A 14,244-nucleotide genomic window follows, 5' to 3' on the forward strand; every position below is an offset into this window, starting at 1 on the left:
TGCCAATAGTAAGAAGTCCCCGACTAAAAGTTACCCATTAATTAATAGACTGCATAACAATGAGGTGACTACCTCTAGGTGCTTTTTGTTAATTAAACTTTTCTAAAACGGAAATAACAATTTTTCTGTTTAGTAATATAAAGTCTTGCACCTCGCTCCGGTGTATTTTTATTTCAAAAACCCTTAATATCAGTTTTACAAGGGCAAAAGAATAGAACATACCCTCATAATCTGCAGATACCGGGTGTAAAAATAAGTCAACTGACTCTGGGTCCATTACACGCTCACTTGCTTAGATAATTGCCAAGGGCGGTGGTTGGGTGTGAAAGGGGTGTGGTGTATCTCCTCCTGCCGCTGGTTTAATCACCCCGAAAATGGTATTTGCAACGCTATAAATCAAACTGAAATAGTTCTCAGTCAGGACGAGGAATGTTTCGGGAAGCTACCATCTGCTGGCGAAATCCCCAATCGGGGAAAATCGCATTACATAGCTCAGCACTGCTGATAATTCTCAATAATTAAAATCATTTAAGTTTAAGAAATCCTTTTAGCTGACTTAACGGGCTCAGGGCACAAATTGAGTTTCGCTCGTTGTTAATAAATCATAAATTGGCCTGGCAGGCGATGGTCCTGTTCCTGCTTCCCCAGATGATTGCAAAAGTTAAATGAACTTAAAGTTTCTCCTTTTTTCGTGTTCTTTGTGTTTTAAGCGGCTTAGTGGGGCGTTCGACTTGGCCCAAAACTTGCTCGGCTTTGCATATTGATGTGGCATTAGGTGGCTAAAGTTGCGGCAGTGTTGTAGCAACAAGTTCTGCGGATATAACTATGGAATGTTGCGGCAAGACGGTAAACTGTATCGCGCATACGCACTGTGTGCCGCCTTAGGGCAGGCTGCACATTGACATTCAGAAGGCGTTCGCCGCAGATACAGATACAAATTCCGGAGGGGGATGACAAAATAGATAACGGCAGAGTGGGTGGCGACTGCGGAGGGGGGTTTTTATGCCAGCCATAAAATTGCCGCCTGCATTTCGGATTCGTCTCTTTTGGCCATTAGCTTTGTTTTGTTTTATTATCCACAGAATCCTTTGCCACTGCGACTGTGACTACTGCTATTCCCGACATTGCTCTGTTTGCTCGCCATTGTTCTTGCACTAAATCAAAGTGTCGTTTGTTTGCGGCACGCAAAGGCCACGCGGCAAATCAAACATGATTCCGTCGGAGGGGGAAAGTTTATCGGCACTCGGATTCAGATTCGGGCTGGAAATCGGATTTTTATGGCCTCATTTTGGCTTTTGCATAGCAATTAGCCATCATGCTTTTGCACAGTGAGCCATTTTCTGCTCGCTTAAAGTGCGGAAATTGGAAAAGGCAATAATCACAGCAAAACAAGAGATGAGCCGGACTGAAATGAAAAACAACAAGAAAGGAAAGCTAACTTCAGACGGAGCCGAAGTTGATATACCCTTGCAGAATACTCTATAATTATATTCTCCAAAATTATTCCTATGATGCATTCTTAATACTCATAAAAATCCAAACTTCCTATCTTTAAAAACACCAAAGTTATGGCATTTCCAATCGTTCAGTTATATGGCAGCTATAGGATATAGTCGGCCGATCCTTATGAAATTTGGTAGGTCGGATTGATTGGCCAAATATAAAACCCATAGAAAATCCCAACTTTCTAACTTTACAAACACCAAAGTTATGGCATTTCCGATCAATCGGTTATATGGCAGCTATAGGATATAGTCGTCCGATCCTTATGAAATTTGGTAGGTCGGATTGATTGGCCAAATATAAAACCCATAGAAAATCCCAACTTTCTAACTTTACAAACACCAAAGTTATGGCATTTCCGATCAATCAGTTATATGGCAGCTATAGGATATAGTCGGCGATCCCGGCCGTTCCGACTTATATACTGCGTGCAAAGGAAAGAAGGGTGTGTGCAAAGTTTCAATTCGATAGCTTTAAAACTGAGAGACTAGTTTGCGTAGAAACAGACAGACGGACAGACGGACAGACGGACATGGCTATATCAGCTCAGGAGGTGATCCTGATCAAGAATATATATACTTTATAGGGTCGGAGATGCCTCCTTCACTGCGTTGCACACTTTTGACCAAAATTATAATACCCTCTGCAAGGGTATAAAAAAGCATATGATGTTTAATTGGTTTTTACCCAAGGAACTAGTTTAAGCAAATATTGAATTAAATATATTTTATCTACCTTTCCCATTCAATTACTAATTGATATCCGATTATTTTTATTTTCATAAAAAATATTTGAAACGTATCACTACAGTGTTATGTTTTATTATCAATCAAGCTATCATATTTCCTTAAGCCAGCCAACCCGAACAAATGAAATGGACAATTGAACCCAAATCCATCCAGCTTCAATTCGAGGGTATTCCCCCTCCCAGACGTCCCGTTAGACGGTTGGACTACCTTATCGGGGGATATATCCACCGAGGAATACAAATATCAAATAAACGACAGCGCAGTGAACCGCGAATGCTGCAAAATGTGCAAAAGTACACAAAGAAAATTGCAATAACAATTTGGCGCAGACGAAAGCTGGAACACAAAAAAATAACGCAAAATAAAATAGAATTATTTAACGAAAAACAGTTGAATTTCGGGTGCTTTTTTATTGCAGCCGCTCCTCGGTGCACAGCATTTGCATAGAAAAATTCAAATTAAGCGAAAATGTGCAAAGCGCTGTGAATGGATCTCAGTCCATCTCGCTCTTGCGCCCGTCCCTTTCGCTCCCACTCGCCAATTATTTGGCCAGGCGAATGCAACAAATGAATGGTCAAATAAAAGCAGGACAAAGAAATGGCCAGCTGGAAATGAGCAGCCAAAGCCAAAGCAAAAGCAGTTGACAGAGATGGGCTGAGATAAAGAGCGCAGTCGAGTGCCTAGAGTGTTCGTCTAATGACAAAGCAAATTGTGTGTATTTGCTGGCACAACAGCACAAACAAAAAAAACTAAAAGCCGAAAACAATCTAGCAACTTAGAGTGGGATTGGAAAAGTTTTAAGGTTTTCATCAATTTAACTGCTGCAACTTCGATTAAATTAATTGTTGAATAAGCCTTTTCGTAAGCCAACCACAAGTGCAAGCAGTACAGCTCTGTTGCCCCCTCTCCCTCTTCCATTCTCTGTCTCTTTTCTCCTCAAGTGCCACTCAGGACACTGCAGAAATAACAATCAACATCGCTCGAGTCGCAGCTCGGCTAATTGTTGTTTCCGTTTGAGCTGCTTAATTAAGACGTCGACAACAGTAACTCCATTCTCCACTCCCCTCTACACCGGAAAACATATCTTTAAAGTTGGTCATCAATCCATTTTTTGCCATATCTGATTAGCATCTATAGGTAATATATCAATCTGTCACTTTGTGTATCAAGGTGATAAAGAAGTATAAGTGGGGAGTGAGGAGGGGGATTAGGAGTTCAAAATCTTATTCGTGTAAAAGCAAAAAAAAAGTGTATATTTATTTATTAACTATCCTGACGATAAAAGTATAACACTTTTGAAATTTTTACATTAATGAGTGAGTCAGTCAGGGCTTACAATTATGATGATGTAATATATAAATGTGGCTAAAAACGCTGAATCCAACACCGTCTAATCGTAATATTTCAGAACACCCTACTGTACTATTATAAACTTTGCTTAAATATAATTTTTTTTTTTTTTTGAATCCTTTATCTATAGCTTGAAACAAAAAACACATTCTGCTGTAGCTTTTTCTCAGTGTTTATCCCCGTTTTGTATTCCTTCATTCTGCCTATCCGCTTAACTCGCTGGTCCAATCCCTGTTTTTATTTGCATAGGCCAGCTCCGGCAGCCCCTCCCGATTCGCAAGGCAAGTGTCCAATGCAAGGCTTTTGAACGTCAGCGGATGTGTCATCTTCTTTCCCATGCCCTCAACTTGAATGAAGAATCAAAAGTGCCAATTCAGATTGTGTACGGTTGGTATTGCAACTGCTTCCTTTTGACACTTTCCGACTTCACCCATCGATGCAATTTGTTTCCAAGTTTATCCTTTTATAAAGTCCGTCCTCTTTTCAATCGCATTACCACTACAGTTTCCTTATTATACCAGATATTTACATAAAATTCGTCGCCATTCGAATTGCATTTAAACCGGAGTTACGTCAAAACTTACACTGGAATAAAGAAATAAATACACTAAAATGTATTTTAAAATGTCTTCTTACTTTATCTAAATCTTTTGAAGAAATAAGTCGGCTAAGGGATCTTCTAATATAAGAGATTTTTGCTGTTTTTTAGTACATGCATATCTACACAGTCCTAGTTCTTTCACAGAATTGAGTTTCTATCACTGAGAAATTTTTTAGTTTGAATATGTAATTTCTTCATCTTTATGAGTTTAATTACATATTATAAGTCCTAAGGTCAATAGTTATATTATATATTATTATATATATATTGATAAATCTAAGTTAAAAGCGGCTATTTAATCAAATAAAAGAGGAAAGAAAATTCTGAAGTCTTATACACCTTTTTTTTCAGTGCATCAAGGATAGAGCCGTCCAGCGATTTCACCACTTTTTTTCAGCACTCGCCTCTTACAGGCCTTCCTTCACATGCCAGCACAATTGGCTTTGTCCTTCTTGGCCGCCTGTCATCTGGCTTTTTTCACATTTCCCCGTCTGCTGGCCGCTTTTGCTCTGCTTCGATTCCTTTCGCATTATGTCCTGTGCAGCGTGCTCCTGGTTCTGCGGCCTGCATTGTTCGAATGTAAATTCCGCTGCCTTGAGGCCGCTCGGAATTTACGGTTCGAAGAACTAAATGTCAACAGTTTTCATAAATCTGCCACTGGTGGTGGACATCATCAGCTTGGCTCAGACCGCCGACCACGCCCCGCCGCCCCCATAATCCGGACTGGCTCGTCTCAAAGTTATCTTAAGTGCTCCGAGTGGAAACTGTCAGTCGTTCTGTTCTCGGGTTGGCTTGTTTGCCCGCTGTTTGTTTGCTGCTTGCTGACTCTTGGTCAACTGTTTTTGACAAGCTCTTTAAAATAAATCACTTTCCCGAGTGGTTGTTCGAATTAAATTTACTTTTCCGCGGAACAATGCAGACGTTTTCGCTGTGCTTTATACATACATAATTATATTTTATTGAATATAGTTTGTTTGCATATTAGTTATGCCAAATTAATAATTTTCATTTCATTTGCTTTTATAGAGGCTAATTTACATTGTCAATAAATGAAGTATTTAATGCCTTTTAATTAGTTGAATGGAATCGCTTAAAATTAGTAAAGCCAATTAGAAAAAAAGTATGTCATTTTCTGTTTGTAAAACATTTAATACTAGTTTTACTATTCTTGTATTTTCAAGCTCACTGATGGTTTTCATCAACTGCCTGGGAATTTATAAAAATTTTCATACATGATTAAGAGTTTCAAACGAATTTAAGAATATTCAAGAATCAATTATGCGGATTTTTTGCATTCTCCGGAATTCGTTGGCAATTACTTTCCATTAGCAGGGCATTGTAATGCTAAGCACAACTTTCAACTTTCGCTGCTTTTGACCAAGCAACCGAAAACACAAATTGGCCAAGGCTCGACCAAGGTGGCAACACAATAATATTTTATGGCACGGCATTAACTTGGCCATTGACAGGGCCGAAACTAAACCATTGTGTCTTGGCAAAGGCCAAAAGTGCCGTTGCTCGGAATCGATTCAGGGAAACCAGTTACCGAGAACAGTGGACCGTCATCTCGACGAAATTCCATGTCCATAACATGTTAGATTTTAATCGTGTTGAGCTTCAGCGGGGTCCACTGTGTTTTCACATTCCTAGAACATTGCCAAACATGAACCGTCGATGCAAATTAGTTGCGGACTGACCCAAATCGGATGGCCATAAAATTGGTCGAGTGGTCCAAAATCGGTTTAGTCGTAGCCGGAGCCAACGCCTAAAATATGTATTAGCCAGAATGAAGCTGCCACTGCTGCTGTTGCTAATCCAGTCTTGGGCCCTTGTGGCCAGAGGTAAGCCCCGTCCAGGTGTTTAAGTGAAAGTACAGTGATTGCTCACCCTTGACCACCTTTCCCTGCAGCCACTCCTGCCAGGTATTGGCGTAGAGCACCCACCCACGGGGTGTTCAATGTGGATGTCTATGCCTACAACAAGCCGCGGATGAACCTCGCCGGTCGCCTGGCCACATCCAGTCGATCGTCGCAGGATTCTCCCCCGATGGGCCACCTGCTGCAGCAGATCTCCCAGCACAGTCGTCGATCCGCTGACCAGAGGTCCCACTACAGGAACCTCGACGAGGAGGTTGAGGTCCTGCCGATGGCAGGGCAGAGCCGAGCCAGTGAGCTGAACCAAACAATTGAGGAGCCGGCCATAAACATGCAATTAATGCCGCTGCAAATGAACTCGGGTCTGCACGCACAGGACAATTTATACTCGAACGAGTTCCATGTGCAAAGTGTAGGGGCCAAGAAGATAGTGCAATTGAATACCCTGGCCACCGACCATGAACGTAAACCAGTCGTCGAGGAAGTTATGGCCCAGAGGCAGCAGCAGGAGCAGCAGGAGCCGCTAAAGGTAAAGCTGACACTGCCAGAGCTTCCCGAGAACAATGCAGCAGAAACCGAAGCCATAGCTGGACAGGATAAAATCGGTAAAGAAGATGCCTCAGCCTCAAACGCCCCGACGACAGCTCCTGCGGGGGAATCCCTGACAAGTGTGAAGAAAACTATGGCCCCGAGTGGGACAATTATCGATATGGCATCGACAGGAATGCAGCAGCCTGTCAGCCGGCCGACAGCTGAGAATGCCGGTGACACGAGCACAAAGGCTCACTCCGGCAAGAAAAAGAAGGACGAAACCAGATCCCGACCCCACCGTCCGAAGGCCAAGCGAAAGCAAACGCCAACAGGAGCAAAGGCGTCCAACGAAACTGATACAAAGATGACAGCGAGCCGAGTTGTCACTAGCCCGGTTCCCGGCACTCCTTCCCCAGAAACTAACCCCATCCTGAGACCAAGTCGTGGTCCATCGATGGTGAAGCAACCGGCGAAGGAATTGGAAACACAATCACCGGAAATCAGCACGCATCGTCCCTTAACAACGAATACCAAGGGTAAGGGCAAGGGTAAGGGCAAGGATAAACGTCGCCAGGGATCCCAGAGACGTCCTGCAAACGCGGGAGTAATGGAGGAGGAAATTGAAACTACGACAAATTGGTGGCAGATTCTCCCGTATACGGAAATTAGAAAATTTCTGAATACGATTTATGATACCATCGCCGACGATGCCGATGACGAGCGTTCCACGGATGATGTGTGAAGCCAGCGTTTTCGGCGGTCGGGCCCTTTGGGTATTTGGGGTTCCGGGACTAGTGTTTATAGGGGGTCCGACCGGACGGCGAATTGAATTTCCGCTGGGACTCAACTTGGTGTACTGATCAAATAGCTAGTAAGTCGGGTATGTGGCCATTTGATGCTTATGGTCACAATGATTTATAATAAAACGGAAAACGAAGATTGATAAAGCTCACAAGGACTATGCGTATTCACTGATTTTTGTACGAAAACTGTTAAACCAGTTCGGTGATTCCCCCTATTCTTTAGCCACCGCTTCGACTTTCACTTTTATTTCAAATAACTGCCTTTATTAATCATCATAATCATCATTTCACAGTCATCAACGTCTATATTCAATGAGGGATGCTGCGACAACAAAGATGACTTAATTAAAAGTCCCCTGATCAGAGACAAAAGCTTGGCTGGGCACTTAAAAACCCATATATTCATATTTGAATAAACAAATAGAGGAGGCCAGAACCCCGACGGTATACTTCTAGTCAAATAACTTGTAGACAGCTTAACGGGCATTAGACCCAAGCCGTCACAGGTTAAAGTTGAAAGTGGTTCGACGGCTTCCATTCGCGGCCCAAACAGTTCACGGCAGGTAAAGCGTGAACCAAGCCGACATTAATGAGCTCAGAATCTTTTTTATGGCTGTGGAATGTCTTTCACAGACTGACTGCCTCCGAACTGTGAGTCAGCCGAAATAAATCTTTGCGCTGATTGATTGGTCTTAATGAGAGATGATAATAAAAATGATTAAAGTATGTATATAAATTCATTTCGGTTATTTATTGAACGACCAGTAAGACAAATTTCTGTTTACTTAAGTGATTAAGAGCGACTCGTCGCCGGAGTTTTCTTTTTCTTCTCAATTTTCGTCTCGTCTTGGGCTCAATATCGGCCAAAATAAACAGCTGATGCTGTCCCCCACCGTCCTGGTGGCCCAATCCAAAGATTTCTTGACCAGCCTTCGAGGGTGCTCGGGTGGGGGGACTTTCCACTGCCTGGACAAGTGGCACACTAAATCCGTGACCCTCGTACAGATGCAGTTGCCAGTCGCAAAGATTCGGGGTCAGGCTGCACTTGACGGAAGGGTTGTCTGCAATAAGCTTTGCCTGGGTCAAATTCAGCTGCCCGAGTTGCTGCAGTGCCTCATCTTGGAGCAGTGGGGCAGCTTCACACCACCGAGCTAGAATGCAAAACAGGAACAAGGCTCGAAAGCCTTCGCCGGAGCACATTTTTACTTCACCTACCACCTCCTCAGGAATCTGAACTTGGACTGGTCGTTTTGGAAAGATGGCCAAGTGGAGTGGGGCAACTGAAACCAGTTTGCTTGAATAGACTCGCTTCGAGTGCTGTCATCTTTGTCAAGTCAAAAGAATTGAGAATAAAGTTCCAATGGGTTTCAGATAGAAAGTATGGTGTGGAATTTTCAGCTCCAAAGATTGTATTTCTCAAAGAGTTTATCACTATTTATTTATATTCCATATTTTTTTCTATTACTGATAGCCACTGCTGTTTCTAGTAACAGTGAATAAAGTTCCAATCTGTAAATTTTAAGTGTTTTGGACATAACAAAGAGTGAACGATATGGAGTTTAAACTTTAAAAACTTTATTTATCAGAGAGTATATCAGCTGTGTTCCATGGCTCAGTAAGATATGATCTTTTAATGGTCTCCGCCAGTCAGGTCTTCGCGTGGGTCTCAACCATCCACTGCTTGCACGCCCCGGGCAGCTGACTCTTTCCTCTTCCACCAGGTACCATCAGCAGCGAAGTCATTCCCTCGGCACCGATGACAGGAACAAATTGTGACTTTGGATATTAGAAGCAGAGGTTTAGATCAGATTTCACACTGTGTATCGGTTGACACAACTAAAAAAGATTAGCTTTAAAGCAACAAATTAATAACCAATACTTTTATATAGTATATTATAAGAGTTCTAACTAGATTCAAATAAAGCTACAATAATGTAAAACCATAAGAGAGCAAAGGCCGGTAAACAATAAATATCAGTCCTATAACGTATTCTTAAGGATCAATGCTCATAATTAGCAATAATTATAAATTGATATTTATTCGCAATTTAAAACATTTTTAAAAACCGATCTTTAAATAAAGTATCTGCTAAGTCAATGTGATTTACGACAGAGCATCAGTTTTTACGTTTAATCCAGGTGTCTTAAGCCAACAATATTGGTTTCCGTTCCATTTTGCTCACCTGAAAAGTAGGTGAATCGCTATGATGTTCATTTCAGTTTTAAAAGTCGCAAGTTTTTACAGATAATTTGGGGTCTCTAAGGCTCGTTATACAAAACGTGGAAGAGGGCATTCAATAAAGCCAAACAGGATTATCTGAGTGTTGAAATAAAAAAATAAAAAGGAAAATGTATGGGGTAAATCCAACTTTATTCATTAATAATAGAATTAATCAGCAAGTACTTCTGTTTTAACTTTTAAATTCATTTATTGCAAAGAAATTGACACGATCATCTAAGAAATCTTTTTACCGTTCAGTCTATTCTGGGATAAAGTTTGCGAATGTTTTCCTTCTACTGGGGATATTAGGAGCAATGGCCTTCCATTCTCGTCCGACAATCTCACGAATTGAGCTTCTTCGGGCTTCATACACAAACGGGGATAGTAGAAACAAAGCGATGTCACCGAGTGCGGCATGGTTTCAATCGAGAGTTTCTTTTCGGGATGTACTACATTACTTAACTTATTGTTTTTCAGGTGCACTGATTTAGTTTTTTGACACTCTGGAAGATAGTGGTACATTGAGCAGAGGTCTCGGGAAGGTGGATCCGTTGGTGCCTCAGTAGGATCCTCAGTTGTTGCCTCAGTTGTTGCCTCAGTTGGTGCCTCAGTTGGTTCCTCAGTTGTTACCTCCGTTGTTGCCTCAGTTGGTGCATCAGTTGTTGCCTCAGTTGGCTTCTCAGTTGTTGCGTCCGTTGTTACAACAGTTGTTGAGTCTGTTGTTATCTCGGTTGTCACAACTGTTGTTCCATCGGTTGGAGATTCGGTTGTCTTAGTTGTTGGCTTTGTTGTTGGCTTCTTTGATGGCTTCTTTGATGGCTTAGTTGTTGGCTTCTTTGATGGCTTAGTTGTTGGCTTAGTTGTTGGCTTCTTTGATGGCTTAGTTGTTGGCTTCTTTGATGGCTTAGTTGTTGGCTTAGTTGTTGGCTTCTTTGATGGCTTAGTTGTTGGCTTAGTTGTTGGCTTCTTTGATGGCTTAGTTGTTGGCTTAGTTGTTGGCTTCTTTGATGGCTTAGTTGTTGGCTTAGTTGTTGGCTTCTTTGATGGCTTAGTTGTTGGCTTAGTTGTTGGCTTTGTTGATGGCTTAGTTGGTCGCTTAGTTGGTGCTTTAGTTGGTGACTTAGTAGGTGCCTTAGTTGGAAGCTTTGTTGGTGGATTCGTAGGGGGTTCAGTTGTTGGCCACGGCGGATTGGTTGGTGGCACATACGGAGGATATGGGTAGTATGGCGGCGGAGGATAAATTGGGGGTGGTGGATCATAGTATCCATATGAGGGCGGCCAATACTCTTCATGGTTGGGTCGATCTTTCTTCTTCTGATCGATGCCATGTCCCTTGGTGAGACCAGTAAATCGGGAGATGATGCCTCCTACATCCCACACGGGTATACGGACTTGCACCTGAAAGCCAGCGGTCAACGAAATAAGCCATTGTGGTCCAGCTGCGAAAAGCCAAACCCAGATAATTGTACTTCTAAGCAGTTGCATGCTCCCAGTAACAGAACAGACTGGTGTGGAGTGGTCATAAGCGCCTTTATATATTCCATAACATCTTGCAGAAATGGATTATTAATCACTGATCGCAATAAAATAAAAGGCCAACAAACTTTAAAACTATATCGGTCATTTCTTAAACTCATTACTTAGCTATATTAACTCTATTTTTGTGATACGCTAGTCTCAGACTGATGCCTTTCAGAACGTCATAATTTATTGACTACGAGCTTTTTTGTGCCACAATCTTTGACTCAGTCATCTAGCAAGAAATTTATGTTTTCTATTTTCTAACATCATTTTTGTATTTCGTATGACTGTCTTTGACTTGATCGGATCTGTAACGGGTTCTTCATGCTGCGCGAGGCACTCTTATCAGCAGCCAGTATTTTCATTCTCATTAATTCCTTTCGGGATTTTTGCATTGCTGGAAAAAAAATCACTAAGCCGACACACGAGAGCATATATTGTATTGCACTGATATTGTTTCCAAGAGTAAGTAGTCTACTATTTGTAGCCGCAGAATAGAAGATCCGATACAATCATCCGATCATTAAAAACTATGAATTGAACATTTTCTTTGAACAACTTTTTAAAAATAAATTATTTTCTGAGAAATTTTGATGAATGTAAAGTAGTTAAATTAGAAAAATTAAGCTGGGGAATCAGGCGGATAATACCCAGGTTTCGATTTAGTACAAGTAGAACTTTTTAATTATTTGTTTAGCTGTAAATAAAAAATGTTCTCGGAGTTGTATGTAAAAACTATGTAAACAGTCATTCTAAGGCCACATTCTCGTTAAACTTTTATAATATGGTTTTTTAATTTGCATTTTTAATTTATTTAAACAGAAAACAGTAACGGTTGATTATTGATTATTCCTTTTTTTGATCAAACGGTAAATATATTTACTCCTGGATGGTTTTTTTCGTCGGGATGGCCGCAAACCAGAGGGTCTTGGCTCCAGGTTAAAAGGACGTGATATGGTTGTCGTGAGAAGTGGAGGTTTTGCCACACCTCCAGGTGTTATGAGAAGCATGGGCTTGCCAAATCCATCGGTTAGCCGTACATACTGCGCCTCCTCGGGCTTAGCACAAAGTCGTGGATAGTTGTGGCACAGCGTCGTCATAGACTGAGGCGCTGATTGCACTGTTAGTTGCAACTCAGGGCGGAGGTCGCCAGTGGTTGTGTGCTGACCCTCTAAACTAAGGACCGTCGGAGTTGAAGCAGGACTACTCTGGAGTTGACTATGATACGAATAGAGCGGATTGGCTGTGGTAGTTTTTTTTAGTTTTTTTGCTCTGATTCGGTAAGATGAAGAAGAAGATCCTCCCGTTGTCGAAGAACCGCCTGTAGTAGAAGATCCTCCAGTAGTAGAAGATCCTCCAGTAGTAGAAGATCCTCCAGTAGTAGAAGATCCTCCAGTCGTAGAAGATCCTCCAGTCGTAGAAGATCCTCCAGTAGTAGAAGATCCTCCAGTCGTAGAGGATCCTCCAGTCGTAGAAGATCCTCCTGTGGTAGAAGATCCTCCAGTCGTAGAAGAAACTTCTGTTGTTGATGGTTGTTCTGTCGTTGAATTGGTTGCAGGTGCGACTGTTGAACTGCTTACCGCACTAGTGCTTGAAGTACTCGTTGTCGATGTTGTAGCTTTCTGAGTGGTTGTGGTTTTTCTGGTAGTTCTAGTTGGCCGTCTGGTTGTGGTGCTTCTTCTAGTGGGTTTTCTGGTTGGCCTGGGTCTTGGCCTATTTGGAATTAGCGGCCTTAGAGGCCGCAGTGGGCGAGGAGGACGAGGGAGGGGCATTGGTACAGGTACAGGCACAGGCAAAGGTTCAACAGGTATCAGATCGCTGGCAGAATACATTCCTTGCTTTTTCTTGTAAGCTTCCTGTATAAGGGCGTTGTAAAAAGCATCCCAAGGAGCAGCTACGGTCGCCTGCGGTGATTGTGTAGTACTTGCAGCGCCAAAGGCGTTGGATAAGCGTGAGTAAAGATCACTCGCATCCCAGAGTGGCATGTTCAATCTGAAAGATTCCTTTTGACTGTCACACCAAACTGGTATTGTGACCACTAATATAAAAAACGCTAGCCATGAAATCATTGCTACGTATCGATATGCTTACATTAATGCTTAAATCCAAACTAAGCTTGCAACCAAGTTCTAAAAACGTTTTTATAGACATATCAGAAAATAATAAAACCACTGATGTTGCCCCAGAGCAATAGGCGACCCAAGAGCTTTATATTTAATACAATCGTCAAACTAGCTAGGTGATTGTTTTCCATAGTCATAGTGTTAGACAAGCTGCTTTCTAATTGTGGCTTCCTGTTTTTTTGGTATTCGGCACTGATAAAATTATACTTTTATTAAAGAAAACCAGCAATCAACCAAAAAAAAAAACAATTTGGTATATAAGTTTTCGACAAGCTAACATACTTTTAGTCACATGGTTTATGAAATACAAAATTGCCAATGACAGTAACATTTCGTACTCGAACTAATGAGATGTTTTTTTGAACGCTATCCCAATTTTAACTGCTCTTTGTCAATACTTACCAAAAATTAAAAGTTTATTGCCCAATCCTATTTTTTTTTCTGAATAAAGAGAGTATAATCACAAACATTTAAATTCTGATCTGATGTCCCTAACGCTGAGATGGAGACATTTCTGACTCCTTTACTTTTAATCAACAAGCCAAGTCTTTTTATAACTTCGATTAAATAAATACGGCTATTCAAAAAATAAACTTAAGATAAATACAAAAGCTGGACTCTGCTGTTACTTCTGACTTAATTATAGGGTGATTAACTTAAACTAACTTTACCAATCCTACATACAAATTATATTTAATCTTATCTTGTAGTGTGGTCCTCCACGATATTCATTCAGTAGATATTATTGAGTACAACAAAAATTATGTTTTTATTTATAAAAAGGTGAATAAAACATAACCCATATAGCCAGTTGTTCACTTCAGACAAAAACATATATTCCGTTGCTATAAATAGCTTATCGAATCGTTTTTACATCTTGTCCAATCGCTCTACTTATGACACGCCATAAGGTTGGTTGCTGTTGAGTTTTTGCGGATCGTGCCTCGACTGGTGATATCAACAACAGG

The 14,244-nt window shown here is 41.4% G+C and overlaps 4 protein-coding genes across 4 annotated transcripts; 1 reads left to right on the forward strand and 3 right to left on the reverse strand.

Moving 5' to 3' along the window:
- The first annotated feature begins 5,989 nt into the window (after positions 1 to 5,989).
- On the forward strand, positions 5,990 to 7,560 carry LOC108051750 (enolase-phosphatase E1). The gene is made up of 2 exons (XM_017133962.2): positions 5,990 to 6,044; positions 6,113 to 7,560. Exons 1-2 carry the CDS (start codon positions 5,990 to 5,992, stop codon positions 7,348 to 7,350), a joined length of 1,293 nt encoding a protein of 430 aa, XP_016989451.2. The 3' UTR covers positions 7,351 to 7,560.
- Positions 7,561 to 8,161: 601 nt separating this feature from the next.
- On the reverse strand, positions 8,162 to 8,631 carry LOC108051763. The gene has a single exon (XM_017133978.2). The coding sequence runs from the start codon at positions 8,609 to 8,611 to the stop codon at positions 8,162 to 8,164; it is 450 nt and encodes a 149-aa protein (XP_016989467.1). The 5' UTR covers positions 8,612 to 8,631.
- A 1,235-nt stretch (positions 8,632 to 9,866) lies between these two features.
- Positions 9,867 to 11,117, reverse strand: LOC108051751 (extensin). Its single transcript, XM_017133964.2, has one exon. The coding sequence runs from the start codon at positions 11,115 to 11,117 to the stop codon at positions 9,867 to 9,869; it is 1,251 nt and encodes a 416-aa protein (XP_016989453.2).
- An 875-nt stretch (positions 11,118 to 11,992) lies between these two features.
- On the reverse strand, positions 11,993 to 13,222 carry LOC108051752 (flocculation protein FLO11). Its single transcript, XM_017133965.2, has one exon. It carries the CDS (start codon positions 13,220 to 13,222, stop codon positions 11,993 to 11,995), a length of 1,230 nt encoding a protein of 409 aa, XP_016989454.2.
- Between the last annotated feature and the right edge of the window lie 1,022 nt (positions 13,223 to 14,244).

Source organism: Drosophila rhopaloa, unplaced genomic scaffold, assembly GCF_018152115.1.
Source record: "Drosophila rhopaloa isolate 14029-0021.01 unplaced genomic scaffold, ASM1815211v1 contig_115, whole genome shotgun sequence".
Lineage (NCBI taxonomy): Eukaryota > Metazoa > Arthropoda > Insecta > Diptera > Drosophilidae > Drosophila > Drosophila rhopaloa.

What these genes read in the sequence shown, in the direction of transcription:
- LOC108051751 (XM_017133964.2), bottom strand. Translation starts at nt 11,117, where the DNA reads ATGCAACTGCTTAGAAGTACAATTATCTGGGTTTGGCTTTTCGCAGCT.
- LOC108051752 (XM_017133965.2), bottom strand. Translation starts at nt 13,222, where the DNA reads ATGATTTCATGGCTAGCGTTTTTTATATTAGTGGTCACAATACCAGTT.
- LOC108051763 (XM_017133978.2), bottom strand. Translation starts at nt 8,611, where the DNA reads ATGTGCTCCGGCGAAGGCTTTCGAGCCTTGTTCCTGTTTTGCATTCTA.
- LOC108051750 (XM_017133962.2), top strand. Translation starts at nt 5,990, where the DNA reads ATGAAGCTGCCACTGCTGCTGTTGCTAATCCAGTCTTGGGCCCTTGTG. An exon ending in TTGGGCCCTTGTGGCCAGAG is followed by an intron (nt 6,045 to 6,112) that starts GTAAGCCCCGTC and finishes CTTTCCCTGCAG; the next exon opens with CCACTCCTGCCAGGTATTGG.